This window comes from Perognathus longimembris, chromosome 2 (genome assembly GCF_023159225.1).
Source record: "Perognathus longimembris pacificus isolate PPM17 chromosome 2, ASM2315922v1, whole genome shotgun sequence".
NCBI classification, from domain to species: Eukaryota; Metazoa; Chordata; class Mammalia; order Rodentia; family Heteromyidae; genus Perognathus; species Perognathus longimembris.
The window spans coordinates 14,642,001-14,668,465 of record NC_063162.1 but is presented as its reverse complement, the minus strand read 5'-3'; the positions used below and the strand labels follow the sequence as shown (position 1 = coordinate 14,668,465).

General features: G+C 40.2%; 1 protein-coding gene across 1 annotated transcript; it reads left to right on the top strand.

The window, feature by feature from the left end:
• Positions 1–132: 132 nt before the first annotated feature.
• On the top strand, positions 133–22,193 carry LOC125343766 (40S ribosomal protein S15-like). Its single transcript, XM_048336306.1, has 3 exons — positions 133–322; positions 2,712–2,800; positions 21,664–22,193. The coding sequence occupies exons 1-3, from the start codon at positions 133–135 to the stop codon at positions 22,147–22,149; spliced, it is 765 nt and encodes a 254-aa protein (XP_048192263.1). The 3' UTR covers positions 22,150–22,193.
• The last annotated feature ends 4,272 nt before the right edge of the window (positions 22,194–26,465 follow it).

Here is a 26,465-nt window from a genome sequence, read left to right as displayed (position 1 = left end):
AGAACTGAAAATGAAGTGAGGAGGCTGGATCTAGCTGGCACCAAGTTGGTCATGTGGTGGACAGGGAATTGGGCTTAACTGGTGCCATGTTGTCTTCATGATGGAGGAAGGGGAAGTCCTACCTCCCAGGTGATGGATATGTCTGAACTGGAGAGACGGGCGAGGGGACTTGGACAATATGTTATTCGACCTGCCAATCTTACATCGCGAACTCTCAAGCTCCTTGTGACCCTGTCTCCTGACCTGACACTATTTAGGCCCAGACCAGTTCAGGGACCATTACACCATGCCTGTCTTCCCCGTGTCTTCTGGCTCTCCTCCGGTAACCATGGCATTCCATTTCAGCCCTCCATTGGGGTTGATCTGGTTTTTTGGAATTTTTTTTTCTGCTCCCACTTTCCTCTTATGCTCTCATGGCTCAGTTTTCTAACAGTGTCAGGTATATATCTGAGGGACTGCAGGTCTTTGTGACAAGAGTCTACCTGAGGTCACCGGCTTTCCAGTGAAGACTTCCAATTCAACCTCTCAAAATATGGCTTCTTTGCTTCTCATGATCAAATTACCATACAGCAAAATGACATAACCTCTACATCTCATTCTGTACGTATTAAAATGATTTTGTTGGTGTAATATTACCATCCTAAAAGACTCTTGTCCAAGCAAATCACATATTGGTTTATTACAAGAGCTCACCAGAACTCTTCAGTGAAAGAAAGCACCACTAAGACTTCTTGGAATCCTCACCAACTTGCTGCCCCACCAATCCTCAACTGAGTTATAACATGGTCCTCATGTACTTGTACTCAACTCCACATAAGAAGACCTGTGTGAGGAAAGAGCACCTTGTCAAAATTCTGTGTATGTATTTTGTACAGTGTGCTTCTATAACCTGCATTGAGCTCCTGGTGTGAAAAGCTTTCTTCAATTCCCTGCATGGTAGAATGAACACTGGACTCAAACTCCTGATTATAAAGTCTTGGTCTCGGCTCTGCCATAAAAGACCATGCAAATTTGAATCAGTCTTTTCCCTTCTATGGATTTTACTTTTCTCATTTAAAATGGGAAGGATTCATTTGCTCAGCACTTATGCAATGAATTTATACAGCATCTACAATGTACCCAGAATTGTGAGATATTTACAGCTCTAAGTTTCCATCAGTTCCACACAATTTAGGACATAACAAGGACCAAAACAGAGCCAGCAATATTCTCAGCTCTCACTGCCAGAGTGGGCCAACACCACAATGTCACCCAACATGACATTTATAATAAGCATGCCCTCACCATAGTTATAGTTAGTTCCCCGAAACAAATTAATATTGTGACATATTGGCTAAGTTTTTGAACACTATTTATAGAACACACAGAGCAAAAGAAAGGAAGAATTAAGACTGTCAGCTCTCAGATGCCAGCAGGATATGTTTTATGTATTATTTTAATAATATCTTGTTAATTAATGCTTGTTCTTATACTTTTAATGAAATAAAAAAGCTTCTAAAGTTTTCATTCTTTGCACAGGAAGTGCATCCTGTCCTGGAGATATGGTTGATATAATGTTCTCCCTAAACTTTTTCTTCATGCATAAAAGGCTCCCAGCATTTGGAATTTTTAACAGCCCAAGTCCTTGGGGAGAGAAAAAAGTAGAACATTCAGGCTGAGTCTAAAGAGGCAAAAATCTAGTTAGAAATTTCCCAGGAGGATTAAGACAAATACAAAAATGCTTAATCCCTGCTCCAGAAATTTTTAAATAAATAAAACCCTTCTGAAATGACCCAGATTCTTGCTTTGTACAAGGATTTCTTTTTGTATATGACTTTATACCTATTTAACATGGGAAATTAATAGGCATACAGCTGCATCACAAATTGAGGGATACAAGTTAAAGTCTTTGCTCTGACACCACCCAGCTGTGTGGCTGTGTGGCTTTGGAAAACATTTATATTGCTGGAGCCTTTATTTATTTACATAAGTAATCATAATTGTGACTAATCCAGTAGTCAGGAAATGAGCAATATACATGTGAAACTAGTGCTTGACTTTGTGTGTGTGTGTGTGTGTGTGTGTGTGTGTGTGTGTGTGCCATTACTGGAGCTTGAACTCAAGGCCGTGTACTTTCACTCTTTCACTCAACTTTTTCCCTCATGGTTGGTACTCTAATACTTGAGTCATACCTCCATGACCAGCTTTCTTCCTGGCTAATTGGATATAAGAGCCTCTCCAGTTTGTCTGCCCATGTTGGCTTAGAACTGAGATTCTCAGATTTTAGCCTCTTGAGTAGCTAGGATTACAGGCGTGAGCCACCAGAGTCCAACTCCATTTTTTTTTCTTTTGGTAATACTGGGAATTGAAATCGGAATCTTAAGTTTGCTAGGCAAGTACCCTATGACTTAAGCCATACCCTGCAAGTCCTTTTGCTTTTAGTTTAGTTTTCAGATAGGGTCTCTCATTTTGCCTGGGCTCACCTCAATTTATAATCCTTCAACCATCACTTCCCACCTAGCTAGGATTATAGGTGTGTACTACCACACCTGCTGACCAACATTTAAAATGCCATTTTATGAGAAATAAATACTATAAACTTCCAAGCATCATTTGAATAACCCTATATATCTGAACCAGGTTTGTCCTTAGAAATGTTGCCATTCACACTGAACCTGTCTTTGTCATCTACTGAGCTAAAGTAAGCCAGTTATGTTTATATCCCCTGGCAGGAGATTGGTTCAGCGATGAGAGGCAGGTTGGACAAGTTTGCACCAAAGAAACACAAGCAGAGGAAAATTTAGGAATAAGAAAAAGCAATGTATCTCTCCCTACATTAGGCATACATAAAGAAGTAGAGAAACTCAGCCCTGCTGGCCGCCATATTATTTTTATGCCATAGAGTAAATCCACTGAAACAAATGGTGACACACCTAAAAGGTACCTGTGCACCTGAGACAAAATCCCTACCTGATCCAATAGAGGCCACACTATTGGCTATGAAGATGTTTGACCTGGCTATGAAGATGCTTTCTTGGTTCAAATCCTGACTTGGCACTAAGTATTTAAGTGATCATGAGCAACTTACATAACCCTCTAAACCTCAGCTTCTTATCTATAATAGGAAAAAAATAAGAATATTATCCCCCTCCCTGCAGAGCATTGTTATGAGGATTAAGTAAATAATTTTAAGGCTCAAGGTGTCTGGCATATGATAGGAACTATAAAAGATAGTTTATCAATAAATTATTTTCAAAACATATTATTTAGTTATTATTTTAAGCACTCTAGGTTGGGTTTTATTATTTGGTCCCAAGGAAAAATGAAAACAACTGTTTTTATTTTTCCTTTTAGTAAGCTGTCAAAAAGCAGTGGCTTATCAAAAATAAATTTAATTAAATTCTTGATTACATCTTTCAGCATAAACTCCAAACACTCACAGTTAGATGGGTATGCATCTGAGTTTAGCAGAGGTAAGCCACCAAGCCAGGCGTGGTCCATAAAACCCATCCATGCTTGATTCTCTATCCTCTTTCTCTATTTACTCCCTGAATGGAGTAGTTACTGAGGGCCCAGGGAGTGTTGGGGCCACAAGATGGAAGGCTCTGGGATCACAAATGACCAGAGGAAGGTTATTTCAGATATACCCGCATTGGACAGTACAGTTTCTATTACACTAACTTCCTAAAAAGACTTTGAGTTTATGTTAAAAATAGCTCACGTTCCCTTAACTAATAAATCTAGCCCAAAGAAAAGTGATATAATTTACCAAGCCATCATGGGATTGAGAAAGAAAATTCATGTACTGTCCAGCTCCAGTGTTCACTGAAAGGAGCTATGCTGAAAATAATTGCATATTTTAGCCTTTTTCACTGCCCATATGTAATGTCTCCAATCCATTTAAAGTGAAATGACTTTAAATAAATTTAACTTTAAAAGATGGCCCTGGAATCCAATCATTACTCATCACAATTAATGACTTACCAGGGAAAGTGCACTGTGCTCCCACAAAACACCCATTTATTTGTTTATAATTTCTTTTCCATCTCTTCTCTCAAAAAAGGACTTTTAGGTTATAAATAAGTAAGGGAACTCAAATGCTACTTTAATAAAGGTTCCTGTAGCAGGAGCAAACTATTAAAGTTGAGCTCTAAATCAGCTAAATAATTAATCAAACACAAATACTTTTAAATTCTGACTAAATGCCTTCTGGCAGTATAGAATAAAACAGGAAAAGTCCAGTACACCTGAAAGGTAGTTCAGTATAGTATGTCATGGAGAGTGGTAGAATGATTCAAACAGTAGACAAAGGATGGAACACACGCAAGACCCAGGCAAGGGGAGATACTACAAAGAAAATAGGAGACGTGATGAACAGTGTAGGTGCAACAGTGCTTCTCCCTCTCCACCCCAAAGAGTCTATATCCATTTGTGATCTCAACATGAGACTTTGCTTACTAGTAGAGAGCTTGCACATAGAATCATTTAAATAAAGATGAGGTCATCCTGGATAAGAAGAGCCCTGGGCCTTTCTAGGTCAATGAATAAGAAGGCCATGTGAACACAAGAATTTGAGGAGACCCACATCGTGAGAAAATGGCAGGAAACAGAGATAGGAGTAATGCAGCTACAAGCTAAGGAATATTAGAGATTGCCTTTGACCATCCGTGGCTGAGGTAGGACAGAGAAGAAACCTTCCCTAAAGCCTGTGAAAGCACCACAGAGACTGACTTGACCTCTTGATTTAAGAATAAAGGACTTTCTTCGAAGGCCCTCAGTTTTTTCTTGCTTTGTTACAGCAGCCCTCTAAAACAGATATAATAAATTAGACTAGAACAGAAGCTAGGTAATGGGATCACATTGGATAGATAAGTCACCCTTCTCAAGAAGAAATGTGAAAATAGAGATGTACATGGCACTAACTTTCTTTCTGTGGTTCTAGTAGACAAGGCCAAAATGAAGCATAGCGTTACTTTGTTCTTAAAAGCAAGTACACATGGGGGAGGGAAAGTGGGAGAGAAACAAGGGATGTTTAACAAGAAATGTTCTCATTACTTTATTTATGTAACTGTAACCCCTCTGTATATCACCTTTACAATAAAATATTTTAAAAAGCAAGTACATATAGTTAATTTCAGAAAACAAACATTTTAAAACAATGTCACAAGGGCATAATTGGGACTCATACCAGTTTGGGGTGCTTGGGGTTATTAACTAAAGCAGGCAGTCCTGGTCTGCCCGGTTCATGGTTTGTTTTACGGAGTCCTGCTTAGGTAGAACATGTTGCTTACCACTCTTAAGAGTTAATAATTCAGTATAGAAAACAGTGTTTGACATAAATTATAGAAAACAATGCTGAAATGTCATCGCAATGCCAGGAGAAAAATTCCAGTCATAAACCCATTAGTGGAGAGGAAGAGAGATGAAAAGACCTGGGCTGAGTAGACTAGATGGGCTTGGAAATCAGATCCTCAGAGAGGGAGAGTCAGTGATGTGTGGAGAAACACAGGAGACAGAACCATGATGATTCTTCAAGCCTTTGTGTTGATTAAATATCTTTAGCTAGGGAACACTCCGAGCTTTTCAGTGTGTGTGGCATTTATTTATGATAAAGGCAACATGGCGAGTTCCATCCCCATATTCCACAGAATTTTAAAAACAAAAACAGGAAAAACACCTTACCTCATCCCTACTGCCACTATTAAATAGGTGAGGCATGATTTTTAAATAGAAGCCTCCAGAAGTAGAAGGCCAAGGTGAACCGTTCAGCCCTCCTGAAAACGAGCCATTTCGTGTATCATTTCATGTGGAGATGATCTGCATGAATGAGTTCATTTTTAAAAGAGTTCTGCTGTTTTCCAAGGACTTATTTATTTTTTCATATAAAACCACCTTTCTGGCTTACATCAAAATAGGTATCAATAAAGCTAGAAAGACTTGAGAGTTTTACTGGTATAATTAAGGTTTCACATTTTAGTTTGTAGAAAAGGCAACTTCAAAATATATTATTACTTGAGTAGAACATTTCCCAGAAGGAGAAAGGGAAAAGCCACATTGCCTATTTGTTTAGAAGTCACTTACCTTCATGAACTCACAATGGCCTCTTGCCTTTAAAAAAAATCTCAGCCTGTGCTGAGAAGAGCAAGAATAGATACAAGGAGTTAGAAACAAGTTATATTAGTATAGGCTTGGAGGGTCTAATAGAAGAGCTGAAGCCTAAGCCATATTTGTTTTGTTGGTTCGTTTTGTCGGTTGTGGGGCTTGAACTCTGGGCCTGGGCACTGTCCCTGAGCTCTTCAACTCAAGGCTAGCACTTTACCACTTGAGCCACAACTCCTCTTTCAGCCATTTGTTAATAGGGTGAGAAAAAGAATTGTCACACTAATCAGAATTCTCAGACAAGACCAAAGAATGTTCCCGGTATGGAAAACCTGTAAGGGGAAAGAACGAGCAATGGACTATGCCGTGTGTTAAGGATGTAAGAAAATAAATGATCAAGCATATTCACTTTTTGTTGCCAATGTTTCCTACCCCTAAATCTCAGCCTTTTGGTGAGGAAGAATTTAGTTCAACAGCCATTCAAGGCATCCACCCTTCCTTCATCCTGGTGGTGGTTGAGTAGATTAAGCATGATGGGAAGTGTGGGTTCCGGTCCTCTTTTATCTGGGGAGGGCGGAGGGGGGGGGTTGTTCTTGTCAGGGAGGTTTCTTCACACACATTGGTTTTGATTAGAAGCAGTTTCAACCAATGTCCAACCAACTGCCTTTCAACAAAGCAAAGCAACTACTTCCTTAAATGTATAGTCAAAGTAATGTACAGAGGGGTTACAGTTACATCCTTAAGGCAGTGAATACATTTTTTATCAAACTTGGTGGAGGTACCTCCACCTCCACTGGGGTTCCTCCCACCCCAGTTCCCTCCTCCCCCTCCCCTGAATTGTGCAGTTGGTTTACAGCATATGGTCTTGTAAGCATTGCTGTTGCATTGGTTCACCTTTGTCTTTCCATTTTGGTGTTCCTCTCCCCTAGTTTCGATAAATGTACATACCATACCCAATGTATCAAAGTCACTTACAGTGACATCAGGGGTAAAGGCATGGGGAAGAGAGACAAAAGCCATAATTTCATAGGATACATTGAAAATAACAACAGCAAAGATAAACCACTTCTTTTGAGAAAGGGTTGAGGCCATTAACTTATTGAACTCCTGGAACGGAAACTGGACCTGGGCCTACAGAGGAATCATATTTATGCATTTAAAGCATCCAGTAGACATTACATTAAGCTTTACTTTTTGCTAGTATATGTGAGTTACATAAAAGTTACTGGTTTGTGGCGAAATTGAGAATGCCCTCTGGTTAAGAAAAAAAGAAGTTATTGGTAAAAATGTATTCTCTGATATCTTTCTTCTTATAAAACCACCAGAATTCAAGCACGGGAATCTCACCATGATGGCTTTTTGTTTTTTTGTTTGCTTTGTTTTTTGTTGGTCATGGGGCTTGAATGGAGGGCCTGGGCCCTGAGCTTTTTTTACTCAAGGCTAGTGTTCTACCACTTTGAGCCACAATGTGATTAATTGGTAATTAATTGATGATTAATTTGGAGGTCATGATGATAACCCAGATCATGATGATTTCATCTAATCCTAATCACCTACCCAAGGGGCCAACTTCTCCAAAGCATAGTTGGACTAAGTTTCCAACTTCTTAATACCTCACAATGAGGACTAAATCTCACACATTAACACTCATTGGTCATGTTCAAACCATACTGAGACCATGGCAGGAGGACAAATCCAGGACCTGGTATATCCTGTTGGCATTCAAGTAGCTATATTAATGTTTAATTTTTAAAGAGCAGGGAATTTTAATTTTTTTCTAGTCACCTTAAATTTCCTAGTTATTGTAAAAAAGTAACTAAAGTTTTGGAGACCCTGATAACTCAGACCCAGAACTTTTTATGAGTGTCTAGGACAGGACTTTACAAATTGTATCCTAAAGCCAAATTCAGTCTGCCATCTGATTTTGTAAATAAAGTTTTATTAGAATATAACACACTTATTAACTTCTCTGTTGTCTAAGACTGCTTTCACACTATGACAGAGTTGAGTTGTTAAGACAAAGGTCATAAGATCCACAAAGCCTGAAATATTTACCATTTGACCTTTATTGAAAAAGAGAGTTTAGCATCTGCTGGTAAAGAGAATAGTTAAGTCCTCGCTGCCATCTTCTCAGGGATATTTACTCCTTACCTAGTCCCATCCCATTGTGGCTCTCATAGAAGTTCAATAATCATATAAAACTGAGATGGAATGGAGCAACTCAATTTCAGAATGAGGATGTAATCAAAACTATATTGTTTTATCACACACACATACACACACACACACACACACACAATCAGCCTGGTGTATTAACACCAGTGATGATTATGGGAGAAATAATGACTCCTTTATCCTTCAAAAGCCATGGTCATCTCAATTAGAGAGGATGCAATACAAGTTTTCAACATGGCTCCTGATGGAGCCATACTAGGAAAGGGTTCACATATTTAGAACTTTTTAGGGATATTGCTTACTAAGTGATATTCCTAACCAGCTTTTAAAATCCCAGCCAGCAGCTGATGGAAATAAAACCAATGAGGGCTGGGAATATGGCCTAGTGGCAAGAGTGCTTGCCTCGTATACACAAAGCCCTGGGTTCGATTCCTAAGCACCACATATTTAGAAAATGGCCAGAAGTGGCACTGTGGCTCAAGTGGCAAAGTACTTCTAGCCTTGAGCAAAAAGAAGCCAGGGACAGTGCTCAGGCCCTGAGTCCAAGTTCCAAGACAGGCAAAATAAATAAATAAATACATAAATACATAAATAAATAAAAACTCTGGAAATAAAACCAATATGTAACAAATTCATGATTATCGCTAACATCCAGTGTTTTGTGGGGTAAGAAGTATAACTCAAATGCTGAGTGGTTGGCGGAAAATGGGACATATCTTAGCAGTACGGCTTTTAGTGAGTTATTTGCTATATTTTTATGTTTGCCATCCTGACCCACTCAAAGAGAATCTTCTAAAAAGCACCTGGCCACCCTGTGAATAATGTCTACTTTGAAATATTTGAGGAGTAATTAGTGACTAGAAGTCAAGCAAGCATGATGTCATCTGTTGATAGCTTGTTTGCATTTAAGCAGCCTCATAGTCTTGTGTTTTCTGGACTGTATCAAAGGCTTTCATGTTAACCACTCCATGAGCCAAAATCTGACTGTGGGAAGAAGCAGCCTGTTCTGTTTGCTGAGAAAAGTTAGAAGTATATATTACTCTCTATTCAAATACTCCAGGCCAAGAAACACTTGCCCATAGAGATCATGACTAGGGCAGGAGGGCTAAAGGGAAAAGGTGAACCGATCTTTAATGAAATGAGCGGTATCTCTAAATCATGCATCAGAGCAGTGGAGGATTGCTGTTTCAAGGTATTAATCAAAAGTAGCATTTATGTTACTGTACAGGAGAGTGAATAACCCTGGAGATCATCTGAAGAGCTCAGAAACTGCTCCCTCCATCTTCAATCCAGGCTTTTCTATCAAACTCTTGCCTGGTGGTAAGTTAGGGCTCAGGTAATCAAGGGGAGCTTGTGGGTGGGTGGGTGTTAAGGAGTAGGGTAGGCTGGGAATATGGCCTAGTGGCAAGAGTGCTTGCCTCATTTACATGAAGCCCTGGGTTCGATTCCCCAGCACCACATATAGGAAAAAAAAAACAGAAGTGGCGCTGTGGCTCAAGTGGCAGAGTGCTAGCCTTGAGCAAAAAGAAGCCAGGGACAGTGCCCAGGCCCTGAGTCCAAGGCCCACGACTGGCAACAAAAAAGAAGTAGGGTAAAGATAGGCAAAAAAGTTCTACAAGAACCACAGAGTTTAGATCACTGTCCCTGCATAAAAACTCTTTCATCTTCACATTACCTCCTTCTGTTCAAAGCATAACATTGTTATTCTGAGCATAAGGTGTGAACAAACTTATTAATAGCTTATTAATTAATTTTTTATTATTTAAAGGAGACTCAAAACATCCTGTTCATGGGGCTTAGAAAGATGGAAATTGTCAGGAACAGAAATTATTCAGTGGGATAAAGAAATGTAATGAGTTGACTCAGGCAGCCAACTCTGGGCCCTTGCTCCTCCCCCCACCCCGGGGAGTTCTCTCAGGGGGGACTGGATCCCTGTTTCCCCCAGGGAGCTCTCCCTAGGGCTCTGGCAATCAGGGAGGTTTTATTGAAATCTAGCTCCAAAACCGGAGTCTCTCACTGCAAAAGGGTACTGTTTACTTTTTCATATAGAAAATGGCTTCAAAGAGCATTTCTTTTGCTTTGGTTTTCCTTTGGGCAACATGAAAAGGGAGAATAAAGGGAATTCAGAAGGGCTTTTTTTGTTGTTGTTGTTGCCACAGGCCACTGAATAGACCACCTAAGTTCATAAGCACAGGGAACTGCTGGTCCGTGGCTCTGCATGATCATTGCTGCTCCTGATAGCGCAGTAGAGCCCTATAGCTACTACTTCTTCAGGACCAGGTGGAAAGGTTCCTTCTTAGGGCCAGGAAGAGAGCAAAGGTAAGAAGGATGTTCAAGATCCAAGGCAGGTTCGTAGCTCCAACTCCCGCCACACATTACAGTGGAGAACAAGAGCTCTACCACTGGGCCTCACAGTCTGGGTGTCACATACCTCTGTGATCTTGGGTAGGATATTTAACCTCTCTGTGTTTCCCTTCCCTTGTTTGTAAAAATAACAGTACCTACTTTGTAGGAATGTCAGGAAGATTAAACAAGACAAGGCACTTTTGAGGTTCATGGAGAACACTTAATAAATATTGGCTGGTTTTTATAATAATATTGTGATTATGACCATGGGAATCAGGCATTGGCACTTACCCATAGGTTTCTCTGATTTTATTCTATGACAACTTCATAAGGAAAGTTTTATAGGGAATAGAAACTGTGTATCAAGTCAAAGACCACAGAATGGAAGCCAACATTTTATCAAGGCATAGGACCAAATGACCCCAGCCATGCCATTGCCTCCTCTTAGGTTCTCAGTTGTCTTCTACTAAATGAGGATAGGATTTGCATTTTGGACTTCATAGGGTTGCTGGTAAACTATGTTTATTTGTCCACCTACCACAATGCATTAAATCAATCTTATTTATTCCTGTTCCAAGTCTATTTCATTCCCTGCTTTGTCTAATTCCTAACACAAACTAAAAGCAAGGCCAATGCCACTAAGAAGGGAAAGAAGAAAAGAAAAAGGAAAGGAAGAGGAGAAGAAAGAGAAATGAAGGAGAGACAATAAATAAGAGAAATAAAAGTACTGAATGATAATTTGCTCATAAAAATAGTGCACTGATAATTTTTCATTTTACAAAATTGTCCTCTATCTACTTTCTTAAGATTTTGAAAAGTGATATTAATTTAAGTGAAACAGTTTTCATCTACTAAGGAAATAAATGTTACATTGTAAATTTTTGGAAAGCTTATTCCTATGACACCCAAATTCCACTCTAGGGGATTTGTTCTGAGAGGTATTTTAAAAGAAGAGAAAGTGATTATTAGGTGAAATTGATCATTGCATTATTATGGATAATAGTAAAACTCTGAAAACAACCTGAATGGCAAACCCTAGGAATAGAAGCTTCTAAATGACAGAACATGAATTTAATGCACAAGATTATAGACACCAAAGATAAAAGTCACAGTAGTAAGGTAAAAGGCAAGAATAGCAAATTTCACATAAATCATGATTGCCACTATCTACAACTAACACAGGTGTATGAATTTAGTAATGTTATGGATGATATTTAAAATATTTTGAATGTATATTGAAATTTAACAGCACTTTTTATAATCAATGAAATTGAAAAATCAGCATTTAAAAATATATATGCAAACTAGGCATCAGTGGCTTATGCCTGTAATCCTAGCCACTCAGGGGGCTGAAATCTGAGGATTGTGGTCTAAAGTCAACCTGTGCAGGAAAGTCCATTAGGCGAGAAGTGGAGCTGTGGCTCAAATGACAGAGCACTAGCATTGAGAACAGAAAAACAAAACAAACAAAAAAACCTTAGGTACAGTGCCCAGGCCCTGAGTTCCAGCCCCAGGACTGGCACCAAAACAAAGCACATATCAAGCCTTTTATCTCAGGACAAGAAGAGTAAAGAATGATGATTACCTTTAAGCTAAGTAAGGCCTTGGCTGGCCCCGCAAAATGGCCAAATTGGCCTCCAGGGCTGTTGGTCCAGTGAAGTAAAACATTAATTTATAATGCCTAGTAAGAACTGTATTCTAAAAAGACTCTCAACCATGAAGTTTCAATGGATCAAAGACAAGACTACTGAAGTCATAGATTAAGAGGTGATCAAACAGGAGGGAATGTATATTTAAAATTCTATTTTAAGGGTTTCTCCAATTTGTATACCTACCCTCTGATTATTGTGCATGTTCATGCACATGCACGTGCACACACACATTCACATTCACACACGTGCGCACACACACACACACACACACGCAAATAAATAAATAAATAAATAAATAAATAAATAAATAAATAAATAAATAAATGGTCATGAAAAAGGGACTAGAAATGTGGCTCAAGTAGTAGAATGCCAGACTGTTAGCAAGAACTAAAGGTCCTGCGTTCCTGGCACAATACATAAAAAGGACCTTCATAAAAAAAGAAAGAAAGAAAGAAAGGAAGGAAGGAAGGAAGGAAGGAAGGAAGGAAGGAAGGAAGGAAGGAAGGAAGGAAGGAAGGAAGGAAGGAAGGAAGGAAGGAAGGAAAGAAGGAAGGAAGGAAGGAAGGAAGGAAGGAAGGAAGGCAAGCATTAGAAATCATGTTTTCAGCCTAACTCAGAAAGCATTGCTTAGAAAGCCCGGATCACTGTGTTTTCAGCTATTACTCTGAGCTTTGGTGCTAGTTGATAGGCTTAAGGTCATCAAGTAGAAATTCAAATTCTAATTTAATATAAAACTTACAGGCACCGTAAAACAATGTGGACAACTGCATCTGGGAGAATGTTAGCTGAAAGAGAAGAAAGTGCATAAAATTATAGTCATGTTGTAATTACTACAGTGCAAAAGCATTCTGCTAATTTGCAAAGAGGCATAAGGAAAACTAAAACAGTTGCACGACTACTGAAATTTTGATTGCTTATCTTCGCAATTCTTCCTATTATTCTGACATGGTTTTTGCCATAAAGAGACTCATGCTATTTCGATGACAACACATGGCTTGGTGGACACTCATCCTGTGGAGAGTGGGATGCCCTGGCTTAAGCCATAATTGTATTTAAATTTTTTTAGATGTGAAACTGAATAAATGAATAACAATGATAACAACAGGAGCTGCTGTGAATTAACCATAATTGTCACAATGATTGGAGCAACTATGAATTAAAAAGCCAATTGTAATTGTAATGAATGCACCATGCAAATAGTTCTGCAAGGAAAGGGAATGCACAGGCAAAGATGTGAAGGGTCTGTGGGTAGAGATGAAAAACTGCAAGAGTTTTTTGCTCCAGTGAAGAGAGAATTCCAACAGAAGCTTCAGCCTGAGGGAATCCTTCCCTACTTGTGGAGTGCCTTGCACTGAACTAGACAACACTGGAGCCAGCTGAAAAAGAGCAAAAATATGAAGTGTCAGCAGATGCCTAAATGTTTCATGTTTGACAATGACAAACTGCCCTGTGAAGTTAATGATACTGCACCGCAACCTTTAGTCCTTGTGCAGGCTGTGCAACAGCTCTGAATTCTGCATAAACTCTTAATAGAGAACTAGTTCCATAGATAGAAGCAGAACATGGATTTACTTTGTATCTCTGTATTGCATCATGATGTCCCAGGATGTCCTTACCAACGAATGGCCTTTGCACATTTGCTGTGAGGAAATGACATTTGCGTACATGTTGACGATTGACTTTGGAGATAGGGGCCTGGGTTCGAGGTTGCCATTCATAAGCTCTACTTATGACACACACACTTGGCTTCTTTGGCCCATGTTTTATTGCAGGTTGGAAAGGGACAGATACAGCGTATTCAAGGGAGCTCTGATGCAAACAAATTAAGTGAGATGATGCATGGTGAGTGCTAAAGAATGTAACTTATCATAAGTAATATTTTAGAATAAATAAGAACATGTGGTAAAGCAATTCAGAAATCAAAATTTCATTTAAACCCAATGGCACACCTGTACACTGTCTTCCAGCTTCTCTTTCTTGAGAGTATGCATTAGAAAAATGATATTTGAGGCAGGTGACTACACACCAGTATAATTTGTCTGAAATGTCAGAATGAAATCCTGCCTATTTCCAGCATAGATATAATAAGAGGAAAGGAATAAAAGTGGGGGATTTTTAGAGTAGATAGGAGTCTTGTGCCAAGAGAAAGATTGGGATTTCACAATTTTGACATCCTTACACAATACTTAACTCTCTATTTTGAATCCTTAAGAAGGTAACTAGCACTTCATTAGAAATACAGATGCTTAGCAAATGGTTATTAAGCACAAACAACAATTACCTGAAAGTAAATACATGCTACTAACAATAGCTAATACTTATTGAGGGCTCTGCAGGTGCCAAGCAAGATTAAAAGCAAGACCACAAAGTAGTGGTTTCTTAACCCCATTTTACAGTAAGGAAAACTGAGGGAAAGACACTGAGCAACTTGCTGAAAGTTACAATGATGAAGTCCGGATTTAAGCCAAGCAATATGGCCGAAGGGAATAGTGACCAAGAGGCAATTCAAATATAATACTATTGCTAAATTATAAAGACAACTCTGCAAAGTAGGTATTACAGATGAAGGACTTAAGCTCAGTGCCATCCCAAAGATGCATGGGGGAGCATGAAAGGGAATGAAACGCTAGAGAATTTAGTCACTAGGATTAGTCCCTTATCCATGAAGCCTGGAAGAGTCATGAAAGTGCAGCTCATACAGACCCCTATATGCAATGCTTTTTCTCCACTCACACATGCCTATCATAAAGTTGAATTTATAAATTAGCAACAGTAGTAATCCATAGAAGAATTCAAATACACTATCATAAAATTGCTCATGTCATCCTTTTGCACTTTGGGTCAGCAGATAAAATAAAGGTTACTTGAACACAGCATTGCCCACTTGAAAGTTAATCTGAGAAGTCAGCTACTCAGTGATCCACAGCTGGGTAGGGTATACAGCCTACATACACTACGCCAAGTGAGGATTCACATCTCTGACTGGACAAAGTAGGGTCGTGGAAGGTTGTACTGTGCTTGTGAGAAAATAGCTCTCACTTTTTAATTTCTAAGTTATTCCTAAAATTTGCCTTCTAACATTACCATAACAGAAACTTGGGAAAGCTTGAATCATAGATAGGGGGCTACTTGAATACTGTTTTAAACATGTCCCAATGTGGGGTGGAAATGAAAGATAGACTACATTCACCCGTGTTGTAAGATTTCCACAGATAACACTCTAATTGCCGATATACATGTTCGATTCCTCCCCCCAACTCTTTCTACCCTACTCCAGTCTACATGCAAACTCAATATGATTATGCTTCAGAGAAATTAAATGAGTAAGTTCATATAGTTCTTGAGACACTAGACCACAGATTTGAAACCAGCTTGCTTGGCTTCAGTGAGCATAGCAATATGAAACAGGGAGATGCCACATTCAATTCTTCTCAATTCATTAATTCATTTTCACCACTTGAAAATTGTTTTTTTTTTTCTAATGCAATGCTCAAACCCATCCCACAGGCTGATTTAATCAAAATGCTCCTGGCTGAAAATTTGCATCAATGTTTTAAAGCTATCTCCATTTATTCTAGAGTGCACTTGGAATTGAGACCTTTTGCAAACTAGTAGAATTCCAATCTGAAATTCATTTTTTTATCATACAGAACAATCTCTAGGTACAACTGCTATTTAAAGACAATCATGCATTGAATTACCTTCCAAATCTGTGTGGTTGAATTCTTAAGTCCTAAGAAAATACTAAACTAGCCCAAGAAGTTTGTGTATCTGGAAATGTAATGAGAGAGACAGCTTCTTATGCCAAGCAACCCCTATTAGTAGAGAGCCTTCTCAGACTCTTAAAAGCAAATATAAAATGCTAGCAGGTCAAGTATAAACAGGACAGAAAGTTCCTTCTTCTGAACACTGTGGTACTGTTTGCATATCAAGCCCAGTTTAATAGTGTGTAGTCAGCCATTATAGCACAGGTCAGTGAGAAATACTCATAGGAATGTAGAGCCAGCAAAGGTCTCCTGGCCTCGCCCTACACTCTGTCCAGATGTTGAGACAGCTTAAGTATTCAGACAACCTTACTGATGAACTGAATTTGAACAAAACAAATCCTGCCCACCCATGCAGGGTATCAGAGCAGATGGTAAGATCAGAGGAGGCCAGTCATTTCCAAAGTTTTAAAACAAACATGTACCTTAGTTTCCCGGGCCCCTCATAGCTCATCTGATTCAGGATCTCCAAGCACAAAGAGATTTAGTTTAAAAGAAAAAGTCCAGCAATGTGGTCTGTATGTGCCTAGCTTGGTTCCTAATGTAGTAAGCTGTAAGTAGAAGCTTTGGGCTCTGGTGGCATAATTAGAAATGCCTTCAAAGGCCTTTACATTCCACAGATCTCACCCAACACCTGAACAGTTAACATTAAGCCAAAACCCCTTCAAGTCAGGCAAACATAGGCTTGGAGTCCTCAAGTACAGCCCAAAGAAGCAAATAAAGGGACCCCAGACCCATGCAGGTAACCCTGCTATGGAGCACATATAGGCAAGATGGGTCCCCATGACTCACCGTCCTGGGTGGGAAAATATGGGCTTTGAAGTCAGGTTAATTTGGTTACATCCTTGTCTATATCAGCCACTTCAGCTATGACTATTTCAATTGTAAACCTAATCTCTCCAGCTTCAACAGCCACATCTGTAAACTGCTTTCTGCTTAAATTTCTGTTTGTTGCTTTTTTGTTTTGTGCCGGTCCTGGGGCTTGAACTCAGACCCTCGGTGCTATCCCTGGGCCATTTTGTTCAAGAGTAGCGCTCTACTACTTGAGCCACAGCTCCACTTCCAGCATTTTGGTGGCTAATTGGAAGTTCGAGTCTCATGGACTTTCCCTGCCCAGACGGGCTTCAAACCATGATCCTCAGTTCTCAGCCTCTTGAGTAGCTTATACAATTGGTGTGAGCCACCAGTGCCCAACCTTCTCTCTTTTTTTCTTATTAAACTTTTTTCTTTATTGTCAAAGTGTGGTACAGAGGGGTTACAAATTCATATGTAAGGCAGCGAGTGCATTTTTTGTGGCAATGACAACTGTGCCATTCTTGGGCTTGCTTGTCATCAAGTACACCCACCACCCTTCCACTGGTCTACTTTGTATGCTAGAGGCTGAGGCCCATAAGGCTGTGTTTCTCAGCTGGCTTGTGGTGAGGCTAGCCAATGGGAAAACACTACAAGAAGGTGGGAAACCATATGATTTTTCTCTCTTTCTGGCTTCTCTGTCATGGCTCCTGTTCCCACTTGATAGTGGACAGGTTCTAGCTGCAACCATGCATCCCCCAGCCTGTGCCTTCCAGTTATTCTGCATTGTCCTTGCCTTGCTAGCTCAAGGTAGATATAGACTCTTCTATGGGTCATCAGAGCTGCCTCATATTCTGGACTATCTCATCAGATCTTTCTCTTCCAGTTCCCTGCTTTCTGCTTCCTCTCTCTCAAATACTTAAGTGGTTCTATTTTTTTCTTAATATCTCCTAATTAGATCCTTCCATAATAATGTTCTAAGTATAGGCCTCATTCTATTTATATTCAATAAATTGCAACTATGCTAATTAAATATAACATGATAAGCCATCGCTTACTCCCCAGGAATCTTCTGCCATAGCTCTTTCTGTGGCTACTCAGGGGCAAAATGGCTGACTAGAATTAAATATGCTTGAGATGCTCTCTCAAGCTTGAAATAATATTAACAACATTTATACAATGCTTACCCCATGCCAGACATGTTTAGAATTTTCCTTATTAAGTTAGTTTATTTAATCTTCACCACAACCCTGTGGAGTGGATGCTGTTACTCTCAGGAACATGGCAAAGAAATAAACAATTAAGTGACTTAGCCAGGCCACAAAGTAAGAAAGCAGCAGAATCAGTATTCAGGGAAGTCAACCTAAAAATCTGTGCCCTGTGGCCTCAATCAAGATGACTGTCCCACACCCTGGAAAAATAATCCATTTTCATCCTCAGTGGCCACTGTAACTCAACTTTGAAGCTTCTCATATGAGACGTCCTCTGTCTCTCATTGTTTCAGACTTACAGAAGAGCTATGATATCTTGAAAGATTATCACTGCCTGGCTGGGCCTGTATTCAGCCCTATGTCTGCTTGGTACCCACTCCTCCTTCTCTAGTGGAGTCTGACCATGCAGGAATCCATAAGCCATTAACTGGAACTATTTAAGCCCATAAAAACCAATGGCCTTATTACAAGCCAGTCTACTGATGGTTTTACTCACTAATTAACTGAAGGGGAATAGAACTACCATTCATTATTTATTCTGTGTCCAGTCATCTGTCAGGACTTATGCATAGATCTCTTTTCATCTTGACTCTCCTAGCAATCTGCAATGTAAAAATACAATTCCCACTTTACAGAGAAGAAAACTAACCTCAGAGAGACTGTGTGACTTGGAAATGATGCCATCATTTAAACACCTGTCTGATGATGAGTCTATTGCATCAGTCTTCAAAGATAAGAATGCTAAGCAAGATGCTGGTGGTTCCACCTGTAATCCTAGCTAATCAGGAGGCTGAGATCTGAGGCTCATGATTTGCAGACCATCCAGACTTTCATCTCCAATTGACTAATACAAAGCTGGAAGCGGAGATGTGGCTCAAGTAGTAGATTGCTTGCTTCAAGCAAAAAAAAAAAAAAAAAAAGCTGAGGGGCAGCACCCAGACCCTGAATACAAGCCCCAGGACCAGCACAAGAAAAAAAACTTCTGTATAAGTAGAAAGTTGAAGTATAGTCCTTCAAGCATAACTATGAAGTATGGAGGAATTCCCATGCAGGAAATTCCAGAATGTCTATAGATTGGTTGCTGTAGACTGCTCCCTGGTTTGAACAAGCATGTCTACAACACGTATATCTAGAGCCTATGTTTGCTTTATCACTGTCTGTTGGGTAGAGGTAGCAAATCACTGTTTTCTTAATTCTACAGATCCTCATACTGAGAGTACCTGTACTCAGGGAGTTGACTTAACAGTCAAAGTAAAGGGGCCTCATACATTCCCAGAACCCTCATGAAGGATGACTTTGATGACTTCCAGTTTCCACTGTCATGGAATAAGGCATTTGGAGCCATAAGAGAGGAGAATTAGCTTTGTATGTGTGAGAGCTGAAGTGTTGAGAATCAGAGAATAGATTGTGGTAGGCAGCCTTACATACAACCTCAGTGATCTTCACCTCCTAATATCTGTGCCCTTTTGTAATTCCCTCCTATTGTGAGCCAGACTTTCCTCAAGTGAACAGAATACAAGAAAAAGAGTGATCTTGGCTGGGGATATGGCTTAGTGGCAAGAGTGCTTGCCTCGTATACATGAGGCCCTGGGTTCAATTCCCCAGCACCACATATACAGAAAACGGCCAGAAGTGGCACTGTGGCTCAAGTGGCAGAGTGCTAGCCTTGAGCAAAAAGAAGCCAGGGGCAGTGCTCAGGCCCTGAGTCCAAGCCCCAGGACTGGCCAAAAAAAAAAAAAAAAAGCAGCCAGAAAAAGAGTGATCTTAAGTTGCCAAAAAATAGACTGACAGATGTTCTTCCTGTACTGTCTTTCCCTCTCTCACTTGCTCAATTTGAATGAACCCAGATACCAAATTAAAAGTTACTCTTTTTGGAGAGGTTCATGTAGCATGGAACTGAGAGAAATCTCAGCCCAGCAGAGAACTCAGGCCCTCATTCCAACAACCCATGAGAAATTGATCCTACAAACACTGCCTGAATAAATGTGGAAACAGTTCCTTCATAATGAAGACTTCACAGGAGACCATCACCAAGATGACATCACCACAAAACCCTCATCAAAGACCCTGACATTGGAGGAACCAGGTTTATGATCCTCAGAAACTCTAGAATATCAATATCAATTGCTTGAAACCACTAAGTCTAGGGGGAAATTCTTATACAATAAATAGTGACCTTGTATCTATTCTCATTCACAATTACTTCATAGTGAGCACAAGAAAATAATACCATTTGTCTTTAAAAAAAATCAGCTTTCCAGAGAGAAAGGGAAGAGAAGAAATGAGCATGTGCTAAGTAAGCTCTAAGTGTTTATCTTGAGGATTTATTATAGTTATTCATCCACTAGGCTTAGTCAAGACACAAAGTTGATCAGTATTATAATGTTTTGCTCTGGTTCTAAATAGTTCTAACTCATGCCTCTAGTTTCAAGATATGGTTGCCTTTCAGCCTGCAAATCTGCAAATCCAATGTTCTTCCACTAACTACACTGCTGAAGATGATCTATTCTGAGCCAGGTTCCATGGCGGCTGCTTTGCAGCTTTATCTCATTAGGTCCTCATGTTTACTAAAGAAAGAAAATGAACTGATCAACCAGACACAGAGAAGGTACATATTGTGCCCAGACTTCAAGCACAGCAGGTAAAAGAGAGAAAGGAGGTTGTTATAAAGGATAAAAGAAACACAATTCTACATTATCTCCCTTTGCCTCTGCAGATCTCAAACCACAGACATATACTCCTGTTCCAATTGAACTTCACTTGGCTCTTTATTTGCAGATGAATAAGCAGACCAAATCCATGTTGAAGAAGAACTCCTGAGTTGTGCCTGATTGAAAATAACAGCAAACTTTAAGTATGTTGGTATAAAAGAGCAAGTTGAGGCAAAAGCAGACAGGAAGGGGTAAAGTCTGAAAGCTCAAAGCCCCACCAGAGAAATATCCACAAGGAGAAAAATCAATATAATGTATGTTTTCACTCCAGTTTTAATACTATATTTCCTCTTCCATTCTTCTAGAATGTCAGAGGGTGATACATCGCATCTGTGGAGGAAGATGACAAAATGGAACTCAACGAAAGCCATTGAACAATACGAAGAACTGGGAATGGGAAAGTGACAGTAAGTGAGGGTTCATTCTGATTAAAACAGTGTATATGCATTATGTGCTATATACACAAATGCTTTACACTAAAAAGAATATGGAATCTTGAGCATGTCTTATCTGGAGTGCAAGTTGCAGTAGTGTATGGGAGAGGGAGAACAAAGAAGCTAGAAGAGTGTAAATATGATCAAAACAGATGTACGTGCGTGGAAATGGAATAATGGAGCTTCTTGAGATTTGTTTGAGAAGAAGAAGGAGGATGAAGGAGAGTGACAGAGTGGGTGAGTGTAATCAAGGAGATTATGTATACACACACAAATACACACACACACACACACACATATATGTCAAAATGAAATTGTCTAATACAACTAATTGATGCTGATAAAAGATGCAGGGAAAATTTTTTTTTCTCTCCAACCTAAGCCTCCACTTCGAGATTACTTCCCTTTCTCCTCAAAGGACTTTGTCCAAAATTCTCTACCTACCAACCTTTTAGACCCATCCTAGAGCCCACCCTATAACCCCTCAACTTCCCTGCTAGCATACCTCCCTAAAGTACTTTGGGAAAGAAGTTCTTTTCAAAATTGATAACTCATTTTGTAAAATTTTAAAATTGTTGACTTTCTGCAAATTCACCTACTGTGGTGTGGACCTCGACCAGCTGCTGGACTTATCCTATGAGCAGCTGATGCAGCTGTACAGTGCCCGGCAGTGGCGACGGCCCAACCGGGGTCTGCGCAGAAAGCAGCATTTGCTGCTGAAGTGCCTGCACAAGGCCAAGAAGGAGGCACCACCCATGGAGAAGCCTGAAGTGGTGAAGACACATCTTCGAGACATGATCATCCTGCCTGAGATGGTAGGAAGCATGGTTGGTGTATACAATGGCAAGACATTCAACCAGGTGGAAATCAAGCCTGAGATGATCGGCCACTACCTGGGCGAGTTCTCCATCACCTACAAGCCTGTGAAGCATGATCAGCCTGGCATTGGGGCCACCCACTCGGCATGCTTCACCCCCCTCAAGTAACCTGCATAGCCAATAAAGGTATACGTCTTCAAAAAAAAAAAAAATCTCTCTAAAATTCCACCTCCCAGTTAACCAGCAGAGAGCCAGATTGAGAGCTTGGCTCAAAAGAACCAGCAAAATGCTGAAAGCAGCACCGTGGCTCAAGTGGTAGAGCACCAGCCTCAAACAGAAGTGCTCAGGGACAGTGCTCAGGCCCCGAGTTCAAAACCCATAAATGCGGATGGGAGCATGCCATCCCAGCAACTAGGGCTAAAAGTCCTGGGACTTAGCCAGTCCAGGAGACGGGAATATGGAGTGGAGTGAGAGGAGAATGGCGTCATATCCTAAACAGAGCTGCCTTATCTCGCCCTTTCAAAACAGATGAGAGCCAGGAAATCGAGAGAGGCAATACCTGTCCATTTTCCTTTTTTTCTGCCAGTTGTATATATGTATATATATATTTATTTTTTTGCCTTTGACTGGCTACGCCAAACCAGTTTTCTATCACTAAACACTTCTTTCAGTCATTTCTCCTTACCTGTTCATTTTACAATTGGGTTTATGCTCCAAATGGAACTTTCCTGGCTTATGCCCATGGTATGTTCTACGCCATTCATGTTAACTAGCTCTATAAACTTATTAATCTTTTGCCTGACCTTTTCAAAAGTCTCTTTTAACAGAATAAAATCTCTTGCTGAGATCACCACCTGGGAATTTGCCGTTCATAGCCATCATCCTAACACAGACCTGAAAACTTCTGGGTATGCCCAAGATGCAAGAGTTGGCCAGAGGAGACCATGCCACTCTCTGGCCCTAGTGACCATTCTCGTGGTAATGATGGGAACTTTTGCCAGCCACACTGGATGGTGCCCGGCTGATCAGGGGTCCTTGATTACGTCGCCCCCTTTCAGCAGGAAGTAGCTATAGAAGAAAAGACCTTCACCCATACGCCCTGCCTGGTGCCCGCCGGTGTCATAATTTTAAAAAACAAAAGGGGGGGTAGCCCCCAGGATTAATTAAGGATAGTTATGCTTACATTAAATATCAAAAAATTTTAAATCATCCCAAATCAGTGTGGGATGCAACATTTATGTGCCTTTCCAGATTAGAAAACTAAACCCAGAGCACTTACTCTGGAGAAATGTCTTGTTGCCTTCTCTAGGAAAACAAAGACCGTACTGGATTTCTTCTGCTCTTCCAAGAGAATATAGGAAGCCTGCCTGCACACAACATCGATAGCGTTACCAGCTACTGTGAACTACCAGAGATGCCAAAGCTTCAACCTGCTTCTACCTCACTGCCAAAAGAGGAATGATGCCCGCATTATCTTGAATGGCACAGAAACGCTAAGGACCCCAACTTCTCTGGACTAAGTTACATGGATGGCCCCTTACCTACCCCTCATCCCGTTTGTGGAAGGGGCCCCACATACATATCTTATGTCAGCATTTGCCTCATGCCCACATATGCCATGTGTTTACAGCACCCCCTGCTAATTTAAAAAACAAAAAAAAGCAGATGTTGGGGATTCACACTGCCCTTCCCCCAGCCCTGGGGCAGTGTGGGAGGGAGCCCCTCCCACCTTCCAGCCTCAACCAGAAAAGAAGCAAGTGGTCCCCGCCTCTCTGCTCGGCCACATGTCTAATGGCGGAGGCCTGACCCTTGGGGGATTGTGATCCCCGCCCACAGAGGAAGTTTCATGCCAATTAGCTAGTCATCCCAAGTCCCTCCCCTTCCACCTTTGTCACCGTAATAAATTCTTCTGCCCACCCTCTGGACGGGTGAGAAGTATGGACCATCAAATTGTCTTCCCGATGCCTCTCTATGCCGCCGTTCCTGACACATGAGGGGGGACAGTGGGGAGAGGGGGCCTCGGCAACCTTCTTCTCAGCTCAGCACAATTCACTAGAACACTCTTTGTTCCTTCTGCAGGCTTGAGGTTAAAGCCGAGTGTTCTGTCATAGTTTGGGATTCAGGCATCCCCCTGGGAGATAGGAGGAAGGGGGCCCAGGGTCCCCCAACATTTTATTGCCTTCAAAAAGTTGTACAAAGAGGTTTTAATGAAACGTGTCAGTTTATGAACCCAATGCATTTTGATCTTGATCAGTTCTTTTCCTTTTGCACCCAAATAGATATATAGTGTCATTTTGGGTATCATGTACAGCAGCGCCATAGACTGGGTTTTAAACTTAGACTTAAATTCAGAGATTCAGCATTCCACTAACCCATGTATCAGAAGCTCTAGCTTCTAGCTTCTGGTGGTTTGCAAGCCATCCTGTAGATATATGCCTTTATCTCCATATAACAATCTTTTGCATGTTTATCTCTCTAAATGTCTCCTTATTAAGAGACCATCAGTCATATTGGATGAGTAAAACCCATACTGTAGTTGGATACCTCATTTGAAATAATTATATCACTAATGATACCACTTCTAAATATGAGGTCACATTCTGATACTAGCTGCAGACTTACACACACACACACATACACACACACACAGTCTTTAAGTGGTTGTAAAAAGGTTTCAATTCAGCATTTTGTTTTGTTTTGTTTTGTTTTTGACAGCCCTGGGATTTGAACTCAGGGCCTGGGCACTATCTCAGAGCTTCTTTTGCTCAAGGCTAGCACTCTACAACTTGAACCACAGCACCACTTCCAACCCTTTCTGTTTACATGGTACTGAGGAATCGAACCTGGGGCTTCATGCATGCTAGGCAAGCACTCTACCACTAAGCTACATTCCCAACCCTCAATTTGACATGTTTATGAGTATAATGTCACTTCTTTCACGATTCTTCCCCAGCTTTCCCAACCCCATTACCCCTCAATTTTTGTAGTTCCATGTACACACACACACACACACACACACACACACACACACACACATTGAATATTATGACTGCTTTTTCCCACCCTTACTATCTCCATTCACCTACCCCCACTCCCCTTGACCTCACTCCACTCTCAATACTTCAAGTTCCAGCTTCCTGGTATTCATTTTGTTAGACTGTAAGTTAGTTGTTCAAAGGAATTACACCATTGGACTTTTCCCTTGCATAAACCATGCTTTGGTTAATACATTTGTGTGCATATATATATGTGCATATATATATGCGCATATATATGACCCTCTATATGTTTATGGATATATATAATCTGACTTCCAGATATGAGAGAAAACATTGCATAAAAATTTCACAGTTGAACTTTTGTTATAACTTAAAGCACAACATAGTTGCTCTGGACCTAGTTCTACGCCCCCCGCCCCCCCCCCCCCCCACTTTGTTTTCTGACTTCCAGAAGTGAGAAACCTCTTATCTTCATGCACCTGCCATGATGTTCTGCTTCACCTCCGGCCCAAAGCTGTGTAGTCAGCTGACCTTGGATGGAGCTCTCTGAAACTGTGAACTCAAATGAATCCTTTTTTTTTTTTTTTTTTGTAAAGTTACTTCTCTTGGGTATTTTGTCACAAGCAAGGAATGTTTCTGACACAATACTTCAGATTCCTCATCTGGAAGATGGGAATAAAACCAGAGCCTACCTCACAGAATGTTACAATAAGCAACTGAGCCTCAAATCTCCCAGACAAGGGAGTGGCATTCACTCATCTTTAGTACCACCATCTTCATCATTATCCTCATTTTTACCTCTAGGGAACTCTCTTTGTTCCCCCCATTAGACCTTAAGTTCTTCCATGTCTAAGAATATTAGAGGTCAAAATCAGAAAGAAAAGAAAAAGTCAACTGTGCCTTTGCAACATAAACTTCACCTAAGACAGGAGGCTAGAGCCTCAGACACGCTTGGGAAAATAGAAAAGAAAAACATTATTAGTCATGATCTGCAAAAATTACCTTGCCAAAGTGGTGGTAGTTTCATGACTGTATCCATTTGTCAAATCTCCAAAAATGGGGTATTTAAAATAGGTAAATTTTATTATATGTAAATTATACCTCAATAAAGCTGACAAAAAAAATTGTCCTGCTACACAAATAACCTTATACCCAAAGAAATTATTTGAATATGGGTTTTTAATAGGGAAAATTACCATTCTAGGTTGTCTTAGCTACTTGAAAGTTTCTACTTTGTTGAAGCATTTATTCACAAATTACCTACTGCTTTGGATGATGAGGACTGATGTTTGCCTCTCTGTATTCAGTAAGATACAGCAAAAAAAAAAATGTGGTCTTCTATCCCTACTTTTCCAAATTAATTATAGCCTGGCATCATGACAAAGTAATAATCACAACTTCTGTGCTCACAGGGTTATTTTAGAGTAAGAATACTTTTTTTTTTTTTTTTTTTTTTTTTTTTTTTGCCAGTCCTGGGCCTTGGAC

Bases quoted from the DNA above. Each gene is read 5' to 3' on its own strand.
- LOC125343766 (XM_048336306.1), top strand. From the start codon at position 133: ATGGATATGTCTGAACTGGAGAGACGGGCGAGGGGACTTGGACAATAT. The intron at 323-2,711 runs GTAACCATGGCA...ATCCCCTGGCAG, and splicing joins TGTCTTCTGGCTCTCCTCCG to GAGATTGGTTCAGCGATGAG. The intron at 2,801-21,663 runs GTATCTCTCCCT...CTTCCCTGCTAG, and splicing joins TAGGAATAAGAAAAAGCAAT to CATACCTCCCTAAAGTACTT.